The 18,203-nt window shown below is 42.2% G+C and overlaps 1 protein-coding gene across 3 annotated transcripts in view; it reads left to right on the plus strand.

Moving 5' to 3' along the window:
• Positions 1-18,203, plus strand: part of REPS2 (RALBP1 associated Eps domain containing 2) — a 221,737-nt gene that overhangs the window by 88,509 nt on the left and 115,025 nt on the right. For all 3 annotated transcript variants that reach the window (XM_030304954.1, XM_030304955.1, XM_030304956.1), the window contains exon 6: positions 13,018-13,156. In XM_030304954.1, coding sequence (XP_030160814.1) covers positions 13,018-13,156 — 139 coding nt within the window. The remainder of the gene's footprint in view (positions 1-13,017; positions 13,157-18,203) is intronic.

Here is an 18,203-nt window from a genome sequence, read left to right on the forward strand (position 1 = left end):
AGTGTATGTGTGTTCGCCTTTCTGTATAACAGGAAGAACTGGTTTGATAAATTTTATAGGAATGTAAGTGCCTTATTCTTGACATCTTGTTTTATCAGACACATTCCACATTTGATTTCAAACCCTAGCTGGAGATTTGCCATGTCCCAAGGGGTGAAAAAGTTTGATGTGTTCTACTTCACTGAGTCTCCCTAGGACCCCCTAGATACCCGATTAGTCACTATTATCACAAAGAGGTCCTGTTTTTCATCTCATCAAGCCTCCTTCTTTCTTATTTCCTTCACCCACTTCTAATTCTTTTTCAGATTTTCTAGGCCTTATTTTTTAAACCTTTAATTTCAATTGATACTGAAATTTACTTTTTTTAGCCTAAATTTTTTTTTAGCTGTCTCTTATTATATCCTTTAGGTGCTCGCCATCTACCTATGCTTCTTAACAATTAAAGTGATAGTAGTTGCTCGGTTTCTTTGCTGGGAGGCACTTCTACATGAAAAATGTTTTGTGTTACAAGATGAGAATAGTAAAGAGATACTGGATCATTGAAAGAGGTGATTCCAGGATATGAGAACAGGGCATGTGACATTGAAACTGAAGGATGTTTATGGGAAAAGGAAAATTCAGTAAATACTAGGATTCATTGGGGTGCTGCCTTAAGGCCTTGCAGAAGCCGTGCTTGGAGACAGGGTGGACAGAGGGTAAAAATGATAGACCTGGTACCCATGAGAATTTTAGCTTCCATATAGTGCTCAACAGGTCAGCTAGACTAGATGAAAGTAAATGAGCACATTTTATTTGTGGGGTCAGCATTGCTTTTCCCCGCAGATATGGGCATCATGGTATCCAGAACTATCCTGGTAGTAGCTAGGGCCCACATTGATTTGGTAGACAGGAGCACCTCTGATTTACCCTCTCAGATATAAACACCCAATTGAACTCCTGGTCCCAGATAGTAGCTTTTAAAGCTGGAAAGGAGAGGGGTGTTTGTTTCTGGCATATTCTCCAGGACCCCTTCATCTCAGTTAGTATATACTAGGGTGTAAATACGGAAGGCTCATTTACAGTGGCACCATTTCCGCCCCTGGGCCCTTTGCTATTCCCCCAATCTCAGGTGAGCAGCTGGTGTCGTCCCCCTAGTTGCCTATCCCAATGAGTGTCTCTACCAAACCGAGTGTTTATTTGGTCCTGAAGACGTGCTGGCCCCTTCCCTTGTGTGTGTCATTCCAGTTCTCCCAACAGTCTTGCAAGGTAGACTACTTGCAAGATTATGTCCTGTACTCGTCCACTCAGTAATACTAAGTGGCTTATGTGGGTCAGGCACCATGCCAGGGGTACCCCGCAGACTACAAACATGGTCCCTGCTCTCAGGGGACTTGCAGTCAAGCAGGGCAGATGGATGTGAATCAAATGGTCCTGCCACTGCAGGTATAATGGGCATTGCCTAGAGGCAAGGGAGGACTTGCTGGCATGTGACGGAGAAATCCCACCTAGGGCTAGGAAGTGAGGGAAGGCTTCCCCAAAGAAGTGCTGCTTGAGCTGAGCTGTGAAGGGTGACAAGGAGGTAACCAGGCTAAGGGAGGATGGTGCCGGGAGGTGTGGAGAGGGGCTCCTGGCTGAGTGGGAAGCCTCTAGGCTAAGGTCGTGCGTTTCTTCCTTGTGGACAGCAGAGTCTACTCTGGCTAGCTTAGGCAAATCGGGGTTTCTAATAAGGGAGTGGAAAGCCTACCAGATCTTTGGAAGGGCTGAAGATTCCGACTCTGTTCTGAGCATGCAGGAACAATTCCTCAAACTGCACAGCAGGACTGGATGGCTGGACGGCTGAGGGAGCTTTGCCTTTCTCACCGTCAGGAAGCTGCAGACCTGGGCAGTTGCTGCCATAGCTTTTAGCTGCAGCTCCACGCTGAGTCTGACCCAGGCCCGCCAAGTGAATGCTTTGTTCCCTGCCTGTTTGACCACGTGACTTGTTTTGAATTAGCCTTCCATGGGCATGTTTAGTGGAACCTAAGTCCCATCTGTAATTCTAACAGCAAAGGTATTTGGATAATGTACTTTTACCTAGCCAGCATCTGCAGTGCATAGCTTTGCTAAGAGGAGATGGTGTGGGCATTGAGTGAGCCAGTCCACCATGTATACAGCCCACCGAGGAGACACAGTCCAAGACCTGGAAGAAAGAAGGCCAGTGTGGCCAGAGCCTGGAGTGGGAGGGAGATGAGGCTGGTGGGTAGGCGGAGCCCTGTGAGCCATGCCACTATCTTTTAGGTGGGGAGCTGATGGTTCAGAAATTAAGTGGCCCACGTCTCATGGTGAGTAAGTGACCATCCCAGATTTGAGCCCAAGTCTTTCTTCCTCCAGAATCTGCACTCTTTTTGCACCTCCAATCTGTAGCCTCATTGTCTAAAGCAGTCCTTGAATTGAGCCCTAGATCTTGGGACATCTGTTTCCCATCTGACCTCAGACTGCCTTGAGTATTAAGGGAGGACATAGTGGAGGAGGTAGGTGTCCTTGACCCAACTGGCAAGGATTGGGCTGGGCACGTTAATGCACTGGTACTGAAGTCCGCAGCCTTGTCAAAGTGTCCTCCTACTGCTGATTTTTTACTTTGTGCTGACCTTCTCCAGAGAGCAAAATCCCAAGGAAAAATGGCCTTCTGGAACAGCAGATCTTGGCTCCTGATGGAAGAATTGGAGACCGTGATTATTCATAAGCATTTCTTAGGTTAATCAAAAATAGTGTTAGTGCCACATACTAAAATCACAGTGAAATAAATGATTGAATACCTGTATTGTATGGCTATCTACAGGATTCTTTCCTGATGTGAAAACATGCCAGATGCTTATAGGCATGTCAGAAATAAGACGGTGCTCTCTCTGTATAATTAATAGCTTATGGGCCAAAATCTACAACTAAACTAGATAATGGGAGGGACATGTAAGTATAGGATATTTATATCCCATGCTCAGATCCTCAGTCTGCAGAATTGCTGCATTGATTTTTGGCATTGCAGTGAGCGTGTTCCTTTATTTTATTTTTTTCCTCATGGTGAGTATACTCTTTAATTCCCATCACCTATTTCACTCACACCTATACCCACCTTCTCTCTGGTAACCATCAGTTAGTTCTCTATAGTTAAGACTCTGTTTCTTGGTTTGTCTTTATTTTTGTTTTCCTTTGCTTGTTTGTTTTGTTTCTTAAATTCCACATGTGAGCACGCCTGGGTGGCTCTGTTGGTCAAGTGTACAACTCTTGGTTTTAGCTCAGGTCATGATCTCACAGTTCATGGGTTCGAGACCTGCATCGGGCTCTACGCTGTGTGGAGCCTGCTTGGGATTCTCTCTGTCCCTCCCCCGCTTGCACTCTCTTAAAATAAATAAACGTTAAAAAAAATCTAGAAATTCCACATATGAGTGAGATTACATGGTATTTGTTTTTCTCTGACTGACTTAATTTGTTTTTCATTATACTCTTCAGCTCTATCCATGTTGTTGTAAATGGCAAGATTTCATTCCTTTAAAAAATTTTTTTTACGTTTATTCATTTTTGAGAGAGTGCAAGCAGGAGAGGGGCAGAGAGAGAGGAAGACAGAGAATCTGAAGCAGGCTCCAGGCTCTCAGCTGTCAGCACAGAGCCCCATGCAGGGCTTGAACCCACGAACCATGAGATCATGACCTGAGCCGAAGTTGGATGCTTAACTGACTGAGCCGCACAGGTGCCCCTCATTCCTTTTTATGGCTGAGCAGTATTCCATTGTTTGCATACAGACATATGTACACACACACACACACACACACACACACACACACACACAAAACACGTCTTTTCCCATTCACGTATCGACGGACACTCAGGCTGCTTTGATAATTTGGCTATTATCAGTAACACTGTGATAAACATAGGGATGCATGTATCATTTTGAATTAGTGTTTTTGTATTTTGGGGGGTAAATACCCAGTAGTGTGATTTCTTGGTTGTAGGGTAGTTCTATTTTTAATTTTTTTGAGGAACCTCCATACTGTTTTCCACAGTGACTGTGCTAGTTTGCATTCTCACCAACAGTGCAGGAGGGTTCCTTTTTTCTCCACATCCTCTCCAACTCTTGTTTTTTGTCTTCTTGATTTTAGTCATTCTGACAGGTGTGAGGTGATATCTCATTGTGGTTTTGATTTGTATTTCCCAGATGATGAGTGATGTTGAGCATCTTATCATGTGTCTGTTGGCCATCTGGATGTCTTCTTTGGAGAAATGTCTTTTCTATTCATGTCTTCTGCCCATTTTTTAATTGGGTTATTTGTTTTTTGGGTTTTGAGTTGTAGAAGTTCTTTATATATTTTGAACATTAACCCCTCATTGGCTATATCATTTGCAAATATCTTCTCCCATTCTGTAGGTTGCCTTTTGGTTTTGTTGATGGTTTCCTTTGCTGTGCAGAAACTTTTTATTTTGATGTAGTCATGGTAGTTTACTTTTGCTTTTATTTCCCTTGCCTCAGGAGACCTGTCTAGAAAAATACTGTGGCTGCTGTCAGAGAAGTTACTGCCTGTGTTCTGTTGTAGGATTTTTGTGGTTTCAGGTCTCACGTTTTAAGTCTTGAATCCATTTTGAGTTTGTTTTTGTGTATGGTGAAAGAAAATGGTTGACTTTCATTCTTTTCCATGTAGCTGTCCGGTTTTTTCAACACCATTTGTTGAGGAGACTGTCTTTTTCCCATTGTATATTCTTTCCTCCTTTGTAAAAGACTAATTGACCATCTAATTATGGGTTTATTTCTGGATTTTCTATTCTATTCCATTGATCATTTGTCTATGTTTATGTTATTACCATACTGTTTTACTTATTCCTGCTTTGTAATATAACTTGAAGTCTGGAATTATGATACCTCCAGTTTTCTTTTTCAAGATTGCTTTGACTAGTCAGGGTCTTTGTGGCTCCATACAAATTTTAGGATTTTTTTTTGTAGCTCTGCAGAAAATGCTGTTGGCATTTCGATAGGGATTGCATTAAATCTGTAGGTTGCTTTGGGTAGTATAGACATTTTAGCAGTATTTGTTCTTCCCATGAGCATGGAATATTTTTCCATTTCTTTGCATCATCTTGAATTTCTTTTGTCAGTGTTTTATAGTTTTCAGAGTAGTGAGGTTGATTTTTAAAATGTTTATTATTTTTGAGAGATAGTGAGTACTAGTGGGGGAGGGGCAGAGAGAGAGGGAGACAGGATCTGAAGCAGGCTCCACACTGACAGCAGGGAGCCCGATGTGGGGCTTGAACTCAGGAACTGTGAGATCTTGACCTGAACTGAGGTTGGATGCTCAACCGACCGAGCCACCCAGCGCCCCCCATAAGGGTGTTTCTTAAAAGGAAATGGTAATGTTACAGGATAGATGGATAAGACAGGGAGAGCCATAGGGCTTGCTGATTAAGAAAGAGTACAGACAACTCTGCTCATGTTCTGGCTTTACCATTTTAATATATATGTGTGATCTTGGTAAGTCACTTCCCTTCCCTAATCCTCAGTTTCCTGTTCTGCAATATGGAAATAACAGAATCCACTTCACAGGGTTTTGTGAAGATGAAAACAGGTCACATGTATTGGATGCTTATAATGCCTGGCACCTAATTAGCAAAGCACTATGTCTATGGTGATTACTTTTAAAATTTACTTTATCTTAATAAGCAGCAACTCTGTGTTGCTCATTAGATTCAGATTCCTACACTTTAGCAATCAACCTCCTAAGCTGTTGAAATTAGATCCCTGAGCGAGTTTTGCATCTTTATGGATTTATTTCCATGAAGAAACTGATAAGGTTAAATTGCTCTGTTAGGATTTAATTTTAACTAACGTCTCTATAGGCAGAACCAGAAGTTATTTATTGCAACTTCCTGTGAATCTATAACTATCTCAAAAGAAAAAGAAAAAAAGAGAATTTTTTCCTTCTCATTTCATAGGTCAGGAAGAGGGCCCAGCCTTTACACTGTTAGGCGACATTGTTTGGTAAATGCATATAAAGTTCGGCTCTCGTCATCATAGGAGAGAGAGCTCAGGTTAACCTTTCTGTCTCTGGATTGGAATTGACCATTTGTCCAGTTACTTGTTCACTCATTGAATAGACATTTATTGAGCATAGGTACTTTTCTAGGTGCTGGCGATATAGCAGTGATCAGAATAGACCAATTTTCCCACCCTCATCGACCTTTTATTATAGTGAGAGCGGGGTGGGAGACAGAATATAAATAGGATTGTAGGGTATCATACAGGGGAACCGGTTGAATGTTCGAAACAAAATTGTTGAGTTCCATCTCCTTTACTTTGTTCCTCATTTAATAGTTTTCCCACAGCTTTACCCTACCTCTCTCTTCTTTTTACTCTGTACATCGTCCCTGGGAGCCTCCTTCAAACCCACAAAAGATAAATTCCTATTAACCAGACATAGAAAGATGGCTGCATCCACACTCTTGCTGTCCCAATAGGTCATCTGCGGGGACAAGTTATAAAGTTGTGTGGGCTCAGAATTGTCTCCTGTCTTTAGGTGGTCAGATTACAAAACAAAGCCTCATCCTTCCATTGTCACTGCAGGAATGGCTGTGCCACTGAGATGGGGCAGGCCTGCCTTTTCTCTGGGCCTTGCTTGAAGGATAGTTCGACTAACAGCTGCTATGCAAATATGCCCCACATTTTAATGATTTCAGTGCGTCGGTGTATTTCTCACTCCTCTAACAGATTGGTAGGCAGCTTTCTTCCCCATGGTGATTCAGGCAGCGGTGCTCCTTCTGTCCTTTTGCTGTGCCATCCCCCATGCAGCGGCCCTTGTGGACTAGCATAGAGTGCCACAGGGTGCTAACCGTATGTGGAAATGGCGCAGGTCACTGGTGCTCACATTGCATTGGCTAGAACTCAGTCATGTGGCTGCAGCTCACTGCAGGGGGTGTGGTAGAACATGTCATTGTGGGGTGGGCAACCACAGCCACTCACTGATACTTCTGCACCAGGCCCCGTGTGGTGTCAATGATCGGAGGACAGCTGCCATGATCCCACCTATCAGCGTGGCTGTCATTTGCCTCTATGACTCTTCTTTTGCCTCAGCCCCGTGGCTGATCAGTGGCCGTGATCTTTCCTTAGGCAGATCAGTATTCACTCGGGCTATCGTCTGGTCTCACCAGCCTGTTAGCCATTGTTTCTCGTTAGGGGTGATTGAGTGATTGAGTCTTCTCACATCTTTGCTCATGAAATCGTGTTTTGATCAGTGGTTGCACTATGGCCATCTTCTTTCCAAAATATTGTCAGTAGGTGAGGTGTTCTCACATATTCACTGTGGGCTTTGTATGAGCTTTTGCTACTCCAGATGGTTTGTTTACCGAGGTACCAGAAGGACACTGGCATGAGATCATTGCATCCTCAGGTGAAAAATGGCTGGACTCTTGGGCAGCACTTACAGGATGCCTCCAGGGTGAGATTATATTCTAAACAGAAATGTTCTGTGGTTGAAACAATATACACGCCCTTTGTAAATTCTCCCTGTAATGCCTCCTTGCAATTCATGTTATTCAACTGTGCTTGATTTTTAAGATACTTCAGGGGTAAATGTCACCTTTTGGGATTTTATTAATAGTATTACTTTTTAATGAGTCTTTTGAAGTCTCTTTCATTATAAACAGCCTGTTTTCCCCGGAGATAATAACTTGTAGTGCCAAATATTTGCATTTCACTTGAAACGAAACTAAGGGTTTGAATGTTTTAAATACAAGCAAATCTAATTCTCCTGTGTCTAGAGAAACTGCATAATGGACCATATGTATGTGGCTTAAGCAGACAGATGTGGAAGGTTTCTCTCTCCTTTTATTTTTTCTTAAAAATGCTGGCAGAGCTCAAAATTGGCACCAACTCGCAAATATCTCCACCCAGCCAACAGAACCGCTGGAGTTGAACTGGGAGAGGCCTCCTACGGTGCGTGCATGAGTGGAGCTTTGCCTGGTTCTGGCTTCTGCTTGGGAGCCCGAGGCTCCTTAGCTTATCCACCCCCATTTCTCCATTCTTCCAGCCTTTGCAGTTCGACATTCTCTCTTAGGTGGCTGACTTCTCAGACCTTTGTCAAGTTGTGCCCATTGTTTCACTTGACTTGTGGGTTCATTTGGAGATGTTGCGTGCAGATATCTGGGTCCTGCAGCAAGATGGCCCTCGAGCCGCTGACAGAGGGGTCCTTAGATGCCATCTCACTGCTGGAGTGGGCCTTCCTCTGGTCATGGCCAAATGGCTTTTTCCTCCCTGACTCCTCTCATCCTCTCCCTAACTCTGGCCCATCTTGACCTCTGGCCAGGGTTGCTCATGTGGCCTTAACTTGTCTTCCTGCCTTTAGTGTTTCCCCTTCCATTCTCCTCACTGAAGTGATCTTTCTGTAACTGACATCTGATTATTTCATTGTCCTGTTTAATACTTACCTGTGGCTTCCTATTGCCTTCTAGATACAGTCTGTACCTCTCAACCTGGGCCTTCATGATCTGGGCCTTGCTTGCTGTCTGGAGCACCTTGAGGCAACTCCACTAACATCCGCTTTGTACCAGCAATCTTTTCTCTCTACATGTAGCCCACTGAGCTAACTTCAGAAGATGGCCATCTTCTCTCATTTTTTGGAGTTTTGACAAATGCTGTTCCTTTTGTTTGTCTTGCCCTGCTTGTTCTATGGCCTGGCTTCTCAAACTTGAGTGTGCTTCATATCATCTAGAGGGCTTGTTACACCACAGATTCCTGGGTCCTACTCTGGAACTTTATGATTCACCAGATGTAGGGTAGAGCCCAAGGTTCTCTGTTTCTAGTAAGTCCTCAGGTGATGTTGATGTGGGTGGTCTGGAGACTGTACTTTGAGTAGAAAAGTTCTAGACTACCCTTCACTGTTTTTGAGATTGCCTGTTTGTCTTTCTCCCTGGTTAAACTCTAGCCTTCCTTGAAAAAAAAGAATCTGTTGGCCCAACAGGGTAGCCAGAATCTCTAGTGTCTGAAATATACTTAATGATCAGCAGGTATCTGTTGAATGAATGAATGAGTAGATCACCTCCTGCAGCAAAGTTCAAATCATTTTGCTTCTTGTAGATCAGCTTTCTTTTAGACTGTTTCAGCCTAAGAATATGTGGAATGTCATCTACCCCTTCCATATACCTTCACCTGTCCCTGAAACACTCACTTAATGGATATGGAACGTGAGAACTCCCCGTAGAGATCAGAGACCACGGACGAACTACAGGAAGATAGACATGGACTTCTTTTGATAGATCTGAAACTTTAAGTATGAAATAGACTCCTAGGTTTTCTTTCATTAAGCACAGCACAGAGTAGTATTTCTGCACCTCTTTTAATATAAGACATACACCTGAGCTTACTAGAGTGCATCAGTCAGTGGATCTCACACTGCTCTTTGGTATCTATGATGTACCTGCTAATGACTGTACATAGAATAAAGGAGTACATGATACGGTTGTGGTCCTCCAGGTTGAAACCCGAGTGATGATATTCAAGAGCACTTGAAATGTTCACACTGTGTGGCACTTACAAGAATTCATATTTTTAAAGATGGCTAATTACTTGGTTTATTAAATCAGTTAAAACCATGCAGTGGGAAGCAAGGGGAAAGAGAATGGGGGTAGGTGAACACATTTAGTGCAAGCCAGGAGGAGGGCCACACTGTGTTCTGCACGGGTTATACAGTGTTCATATGCCCTCTCTCTTTGTTGTGAGGCCTTCTTGGTTTGAGGGAGCAGGAACTCTCCTTGCCAGCTTAAGTTTTCTTGAAATGGAGGAGGGTTGGAGTTCTCACGAATCTAAGAAATGAGGGACAGGGAGTGGCCCACTGGTCCAGAGGAGTGGGAGTTCTTGGTTATTTGTGCTTGTTTTGCCATTAACAGGACTTGCCCTAGTCTCCTTGAGTTTTCTTCACTATCCGCTTATCTTTTGGCTGCCAACCGCCATCCTCCCCTCCTTTTCTTTTTCGTACTTCTCTATCTCACGGGTTCTGCTTCTGCTGGTTCTGGCTGTCACTGTGCCTCATGGCCTATCTGTATCTGCTCAGGGCCTGCTTTCTGTGCTTGTTGATCTTCATATTTCTTATCCACACCCCCAGTAATGAGCATACGGATGAAGTTTTCCTTGCTAGAGTAGAGCTTTCTATGCAACGGCATCCCAGAGGCCAGAAACTGTGTGCCCACCCCTGCTTCCTTGGACTCAGTTGGGCAAGAGCAGGTGTGAGCTGGGTGTCATGGTACACACATAACCGCCAGGCCCGCCTTTGTGTCAGAGCTGGGGGATGGGCAGTGCCGTCTGCAGTAGCTGTGGGCCTGGCAGGTACATTGGCGGGCCCTTGGGGGCACTGGGACTTGAGTAATAGGCTCAGAGGCTGGGGATAATAGGCTGAGATCAGAGAAAGGATGGGCTGGGAAGAAGGTACACATCTGACCTACGAAGAGTGAGCAGATGCCTGCTGAGAGTGAGCAAGGAGGAGGAGGAATTGTAAGGACCCTGAAGGCTGCGTGGAGGAGGTACATTTTTTAAATTAGGCAACAAGTCGTCTCTGTATGCTTTTGAGCAGAGGAATCATCACTTCTCCTGTCTGTTCCTGCTTCCTGCTGGCAGAATAGACTTGACACCTGCTAAGAGGCTACTGATGCCAGTCAGGAGTGAGATAATGTGGGAGAGGAAATAGAGTGAGCAGGTGGTCCTGGGATTGGAGAAAGAACAAACGTGGGCTCACATAACAACAACTGGATACGGCAGCTTCAGTTCCAGGCGGAAAGGAGTGTATGGTAGGGAAATAGTAGCTTCTGTGTCAGAATCAAGGAATGCAGCGGCCAACACGCAGCACAGAGATTTCTGTGCCTTCCTTTGCAGGGTGGCAGTGGGTAGAGCTCTCCAACCGTGTCCTGCCGGGTTCGTGAACCATCTCTGTCCGCTTAATTGTTCACTCGTAAACATCTGTTCTTGTGTCCGGTCCGTGCCCAGCTTTTTAGATAGATACCTTTACTCCAGCTGTTTCTTTCAGTGCTACCCAGAAGGGCAGCATTCCCGGGAGCTCTACACATTGTAATTTGGCCAGGAACCCAATCCGTTGCATGCCAACGCCCTCTACCTTGGGTTTTGCCCCTGGAACCTGGTCATATGGGCATGTTCAGAAAGTGCTAGTGTGGAGCACTTGAATTTGGTGGGAGTGTTTTGGAAAATTGTGTGGTCCACTGGGTGCTTAGACTGAATTGTGGCCTTTCTTGCTTTATTTGTATTATTACCGGGATGTTAGGGGTTTCTGAAAACAATTTGGAAGCAGCCCAATTTAGAAAAGTCCTGATACGGAGTAGGCTGATTTTGAACAATAGATAAAGTGGAGGGCAGTTACTTGCTGACTGCAGTAATGCATTGATGCTGATGGAAAATAATGAAGGATATGCGCTCATCCCTTGAGTTCTTTGAGTCTTCATTCCTTCATCTGGCAAAAGGATAATAATACCTGCTATGTCTGCCTTTCAGAGGTTTTGAGATGCTCAGATGAGATAGGTGTGTATAGTCCTTGGTAAATTCGAAAGCATTCTATGAATTTAAGGTATTAACTAATGATCAGTGGCTTCGGGGGGCATTTAAAAATGGTTTGATTTACATTTAGTGGAAATTCACCTGTTAAATGAAAACTTTAAAGATGACATCTCAAGGTTATATCACAGCTCAACATTTTATAATCTCATTTCCTCTCTCAGAGGCCCCAGAGGAGAGGAGAGCTGGGTGTCCCTGGGAAGAATTACTTGCTGGGGTGGGGGGTGTGTGTGTTGGGGTGGGAGGAAGGGTGCAGAGATGGTTGGATGTCTTTTCTAGGGATAGTGAGTAGAATGCTCTCCTAATGATTAATTTCTTGATAGTGTGTTCAGAAGCAGGCGGCTTTATTAGCAGTAATATCTCTTCTTTCCTAGTCTGCTTTTGTCCTTAAGGCTCACGTTCCTTGTGTTCACCTCTTGGTTCCATGGAGGTGGCCCTTGGCAAGTAGCTCCTTAGCCTTAGGGTGGATGGGAGGGATGGAACCACTTGTGCTTCTTGCCTCATTGCCTCTTATAGTCTTGTGTTCTCCTGAACTACTTTTCCGGTTGTCTGTATCCTTAAATCCTCAAATTTGCCTTGCATGCCCCCTAGTGGCAGGTCGGATGCACCCCTGGTTGTGTCATCCTGTTTGCTGTGGTCAGGAGCGGTTGTTCTCTACCTAGTTCCGTTTCGGAGCATTATTCCCAGTTCACAAATGCAGAACGAGAGGTTCTGTGATCCTCACTTGCCACTCGAGTAGGACCTGCGGAGGTGGCATTGGAATTGGAACTTTGGATTCCCAGATTTATACACCGGGAATGCCTCAGAAAAAAGATGACGTGGTTATAGCTTTTGTAGATTTTTAAAAATGGTTTAAAAGGAATCTAGATTATTTTGCTGTCTACTCAGCTAATCTGAAAGGGTAAAAATGTGGTGAATATTTGAAGGTAAGAATGGTCATCCTTTTGGGGCACCTGGGTGGCTCGTCGGTTAAGCGTCAGACTTCATTCGGCTCAGGTCATGATCTCACAGCTCGTGGGTTCGAGCCCCACATTGGGCTCTGTGCTGACAGCTCAGAGCCTGGAGCCTGCTTCAGATCCTGTGTCTCCCTCTCTCTCTGGCCCTCCCCCACTCACACTCTGTCTCTCGCTGTCAAAAAATAAATAAAACATTAAAAAAAATTGAAAAGAAAAGAATGATCGTCCTTTTTTACTCTCTCTTCATCACATTGGAAAAACTTTTGTCCCTCACCAAGTACTCAGTATTTCATGCTCAGTCCTGTTAACAACTTTGAGGTATACAAAGAAACGTATAAAGCATGCTGTCTGCCCCTCAGAAGTTTATGTTCTCATTACGTCCTAGTTACAAGGTGTTTATTCTCTTGAGGAAAAAATAAGTATAATGCGTAACTTTTACTGACGTTTAATATTTCTACATCTCGCTAAAGACAAATTCTCTGAGCATTTGCATATTTATTTTTTATAAAGTCCTTTTCCGTGGAGAGAGAACCGCAGGATAACAACAGTAATTACCCAGATGAACCCTGGAGGATAACAGAAGAACAGCGCGAGTACTATGTCAATCAGTTCCGATCCCTTCAGCCTGACCCGAGCTCCTTCATTTCAGGTAATGGAGTCTGATGGGTGAAGACCTGGGTCCCAGATCATTGTCTCACACACATAACAGTACACATCTTGAGAAAGAGTCCACACAAAACGAATGTGACAGCCTTTTGTGATTCCAGTTTGTTTTCCTCTAAGATTGAATTTCTTATCAACTATAAGCCATGCAGAAAAATACTTGGCAATGACATTTAGAAAATTACATTTCTGTTTCGAAGAGGTTAAATGGAATTTGGGGGAACCTGGTCTAGACCTGTGCCTTATTAGCTGGGGCACTTCTTGAAATGATAGACTGTGGCACCAAGGTGACACCTTTAATTGCTTCTTCATATTAGAGCCAAGATGTAGCATGGCCTTCTAAAGAGTTAGCGTCACAAGTCTCTTTATGTCATGTACGCTTTAGAAGTCCAAATTCATGCTTGTTTCCTTTGGCTCAAGTCTTTTTCCTCGGGATTTTCTGAGAGAAATTAAAATACAGGAGGGAAATTGGCCAGCAGTTTTATGTCCACATGTCTGTTCTTCTGGGTTGTCTTCAAAATATGTATTCCCATTGATTTCTCCTGTAAAATTCAAACTGAGACAAATTGGTTTAATTCCTGTGTGCCTATGTTTTACTGGGCTGAAGACTAAACAAACAGTGAAATAGTAGAGCCTGGAAGAAAAATTCATAAAACTTTTTTTTTATAGTTCAATTTTGAAGAATAACAGTATGCCCTCCATAATTGTAACCTGACATACTGAATGTGGACTAAGACTAATTTTCTCTCGAGAAATAAGGTGTGTAATTGAAATATACTTGTACAAATTCAGACATCATTTCTGATTGGTTGGTAAAAGCTTTATTGAAAGCACAATATTGTAGGTAGAGCAAATTAATGTTGACAACATGGCTTAAAAAAAAAATAAGCAGAAACCCACATTGACCATTTGCTGACCTTACCCGCTGCTTAAGTGACTTTCTTCACAATGTATGCAAATCATTAGACAAATACAGATGGTAGCTCTTAGGAGTGTTTTTATTTTCTTTTAACCTTTTTATTTTGCAGAATTTCAAGTACGGATACAGCTAGAGTGGCTAGTATAATGAATCCCTATGTACCTATTACACAGCACCAGTGATTTTGTTTTTGTCTATATATACTCTGTCAGCGCAGATGAGTTTGAAGCCATTACCAGATCGTTTCATTTGAAAATGTTTCAGGATGTATCTTGAATGATAAGAAAGACCTCTTTTAAAAACATAACTGCAATTCATGGGCACACATTAAAAAAAATGCGAAACATGTTTCCTTAATGTCCCCAAGTCTTTGTTTCCCTGGTTGTCTCACCAGTGCCTTAAAAATAGTTGAATTTGTTCGAGGTCAGAGGGGTTCATATATTGCAGCTAGGTGATGCCTCTTTTAAAAATCAACTTTATTGAGATTAGCATACCATAAAATTCACTCCTGTAAAGTGTACAGTTCAGTGGTTTTAGTGTTTACAGAATATATTCACAATCTAAATTTAGAACGCTTTCATTACCTCCCAACAAACCACCTGCTTATTAGCAATTATTCCCCACTCCTTCTCTCCCTCCCAGCCCTCCACAATGACTAAACTACTTTTTCTCTCTATAGTTTTGCCTATTTTGGGCTTTTCCTATAAATGAAATCGTATAATGTGTGGTCTTTTGTGTGTGACTTCTTTCACTTAGCGTAATATTTTTAAGGTTTATCCGGGTTGTACTGTGTGCTAGAACGTCATTGAACTTCACTGCTGTTTATGGCTGAATAATTTCCACTGTGTAGATATACTACATTTTATTTATTCATCAGTTGACGGGCATTTGATTTGGGTTGTTTCCACTTCTTGGCAATTAAGAATAATGCTGCTGTGAACAATCGTGTGCACTTTTTTGGTGTGTGCATGTATGTTTTGATTTCTCTTAAATGTATAGCCCGGGGTGGAATTGCTGGACCATATGGTAACTCTGTGTTTAATCATCGGAAGACCAGTCAGACTGTGTTGCATGGTGCCTGCATCGTTTTGCGTTGCCACCAGCAGCATGTGAGGGTTCCGGTTACTCCACATCCTCACAGACACTTGTTTGTCTTTTGATTACAGCCATCCTAGTCATGCCAGATGGGCTGAGACTCCAAGAGGGAGGGCCTCAGGCCCCTTGCCATGAGGGTCTCTTGGCTTTGGGCGAGAAAGAGTTCAGGAGCGGGCTGTTTAGAGAAAGAGACACAAATTTATTAAGTATAGAAGTAAGAAAGGAGCTACTTCACAGACAAAATAGCTGTCTCTTCTCTCAGGTGAGGAAGAGGACCCCCCCCCCCCGCCTTTGCATCTAAGAAAGTGTTTTATGTGTTTTTAAATTAGTTGACTATATAAGAAGGGGCTTACTCTTTAGCTTTGGGTTTATCATTTACACTGAGTGGTTAGTTTTTCCATTGTCTTACGGTTGTGAAATTACCCACAGGGAGCAATTTTAGGAATGTCTGGCCTTTGTGGCTTTTACTGCCAGAGGGAGTAGGGTCTTACGGTCTCCCACCAGTCAGATCTTGTGACTCTCTTTATTACCTGCTGACTTTTAGGTTAAGGGTCAGCCGAAAACCACAATGGCTTTGCTTTGGTCAACTTGTCTTCCTCCCTCCTGTCTCACTAGTGGATGTGAAGTAGTATCTCTTTGTGGTTATGATTAGTATTTCCCAGATGAATAGTGACATTGAACATCTTTTCATGTTCTTATTGGCCCTTTGTAGATCTTGTTTGGGGGAAATGTCTATTCATATCCTTTGCCATTTTAAATAAATACTGAACGGTAAGAGTTCCTCCGTATAGTATACCTCGGAAATATTGAGGGTTTGGTTCCAGACCACTGCCGTAAAGTGGATATTGCAATAAAGCAAGTCAAATAAATTTTTTGGTTTCCCAGTGCATATAAAAGTTATATTTACGCTATACTGTAGTCTGTTAAGTGTGCAATAGCATGTTATCTAAAAAAAAACCAACATACATATTTTAATTAAAAATAATTTATTGCTGTAATATGCTAACCATCTTGTGAGCTTTCTGTGAGTTGTAATCACTGATCACGGATCACTATAACAAATATAGTAATGCAAAAATTTGAAATATTGCAAGAATTACCAAAATGTGATAGAGACCCGAAGCGAGCAAAGGCTTTTGGAAAAATGGTACCAATAGACTTGCTCAACACAAGGATGCCACAAACCTTCAATTTGTAAAAAATGCAGTATTTGCCAAGTGCAGTAAAATGAAGCATAATAAAATGGGTATGCCTGTATTCTTGATACATGTTCCTTATCAGACTTGATTTGGAAATATTTTTTCCCAATCAATGGCTTGGCTTTTTATTTTCCTAGTGGTGTCTTTTGAAGCACATACGTTTTTAATTCTGTTGATGTCCAGCTTATCTATTTTTTGTTGTTGTTGATTGTGCTTTTGGTGCCATAACTAAGAGATCGTTGCCTAATACCAAGGTCATGAAAATTTATATTTCTTCTAAGAAGGTGTATTGTTAGAGTTTTATCTCATATTAGAGAGTTTATATATCTCTGTTATATTAGAGTTTTATCTCTTATCTTTAGGTCTTTGATCCATTTTGAGTTAGTTTTTGTGTTTTTGTGTATGATATGAGGTAGGTATTCAAATTTCAATTCAATTCAAATTCTTTTGCATGTTGATATCCAGTTGTCCCGGCACCATTTTTTTTGGGGGGGGGGGTTGGAAGATTCTTTCCATGATTTAATTATTTTAGAATCCTAGTCAAAATTTAGTTTACCATGAATGTGAGGGTTTGTTTCTGGATGTTAATATTTTTCCACTGATTTCCACTGTCTAGTCTAAAGCCAATACCACACTGTCTTGAGTATTGTAGTAGGTTTGGAAATTAGGAAGTGGGAGTTCTCCAACTTTGTTCTTTTCAGTTTTAATTGTTAAAAAAATGCTTTTTAATGTTTATTTTTGAGAGAGAGAGAGAGAGAGAGAGAGAGAGCAAGCAGGGGAGGGGCAGAGAGAGAGGGAGACACAGAATCTGAAACAGGCTCCAGGCTCTGAGCTGTCAGCACAGAGCCCGCCACGGGGCTCCAACTCAGGAGCCACGAGATCATGACCTGAGCTGAAGTTGGATGCTTAACCAACTGAGCCACCCAGATGCCCCCAGTTTTAATTGTTTTGATTTCAGTTTTTAGGGATTGTGCTTTTTGAAATTTAGTTTTATACTTACATAAAATTTTTACACAGTTCTGAATTTGAATCTACAAAAATGATGAACAAAGTCTAGCTTCTGTTCGTATCCCCTCTCTTCCTTTCTTGCTCCCTTTTTAATGGTTTATCTGTTTTTAAGAGTAAAAGCAAATTCATATATGTATGTGTATGTGTATATTCTTATCTCTCATCTTTTGTTAGATAAATGATAGCATAGTATTTGTACTTCTCTCCACCTTGCTTGTTCCACTTAACCCTATGTCCTGCTGATTATTCCATAGTTGCATGTAGAGATATTTCCCATCCCCTTTTATAGTCGTGTACTATTAGATTGTGTGATATGCAATCATTTATTTAACTGGTCCTCTTTTGGGATTATTTGTAGTCTTTTGCTATGATACATATTTCCATTGTGAATAGCCCTCTGCACATGTCTTTCTTCATTTTTGTTATTTTTGTCAGTGTATCTTTGGGTAGTGTGATTTTACTAGACATTGGAAAACACTCCTTCATTAGGCTTGTGCCATGTTGTCATTGCACCAGCATCGTAAAAGATGCTCGTTTTCCCACAGTCTTGTTATCACAACATGTTTACCTACTTTTGTATTTTCCCTCCATTTGATAGACAAGAAATCCTGTGTTTGGTTCAAATTTATAGAACTCTTATGAAGAATATTGAATTTTTAAAAATATGGTTAAGAGCCAATTGGGATGCTTGGCTGGCTTAGTTGGTAGAGTGTGTGACTTGATCTTGGGGCCATGAGTTCAAGCCCCATCTTGGGGTAGAGTTTACTTTAAAAAAAAAAAAGGCCAATTAGATTCTATTTCTGTGAACTGTC

This window comes from Lynx canadensis, chromosome X (assembly GCF_007474595.2).
Source record: "Lynx canadensis isolate LIC74 chromosome X, mLynCan4.pri.v2, whole genome shotgun sequence".
NCBI classification, from domain to species: domain Eukaryota; kingdom Metazoa; phylum Chordata; class Mammalia; order Carnivora; family Felidae; genus Lynx; species Lynx canadensis.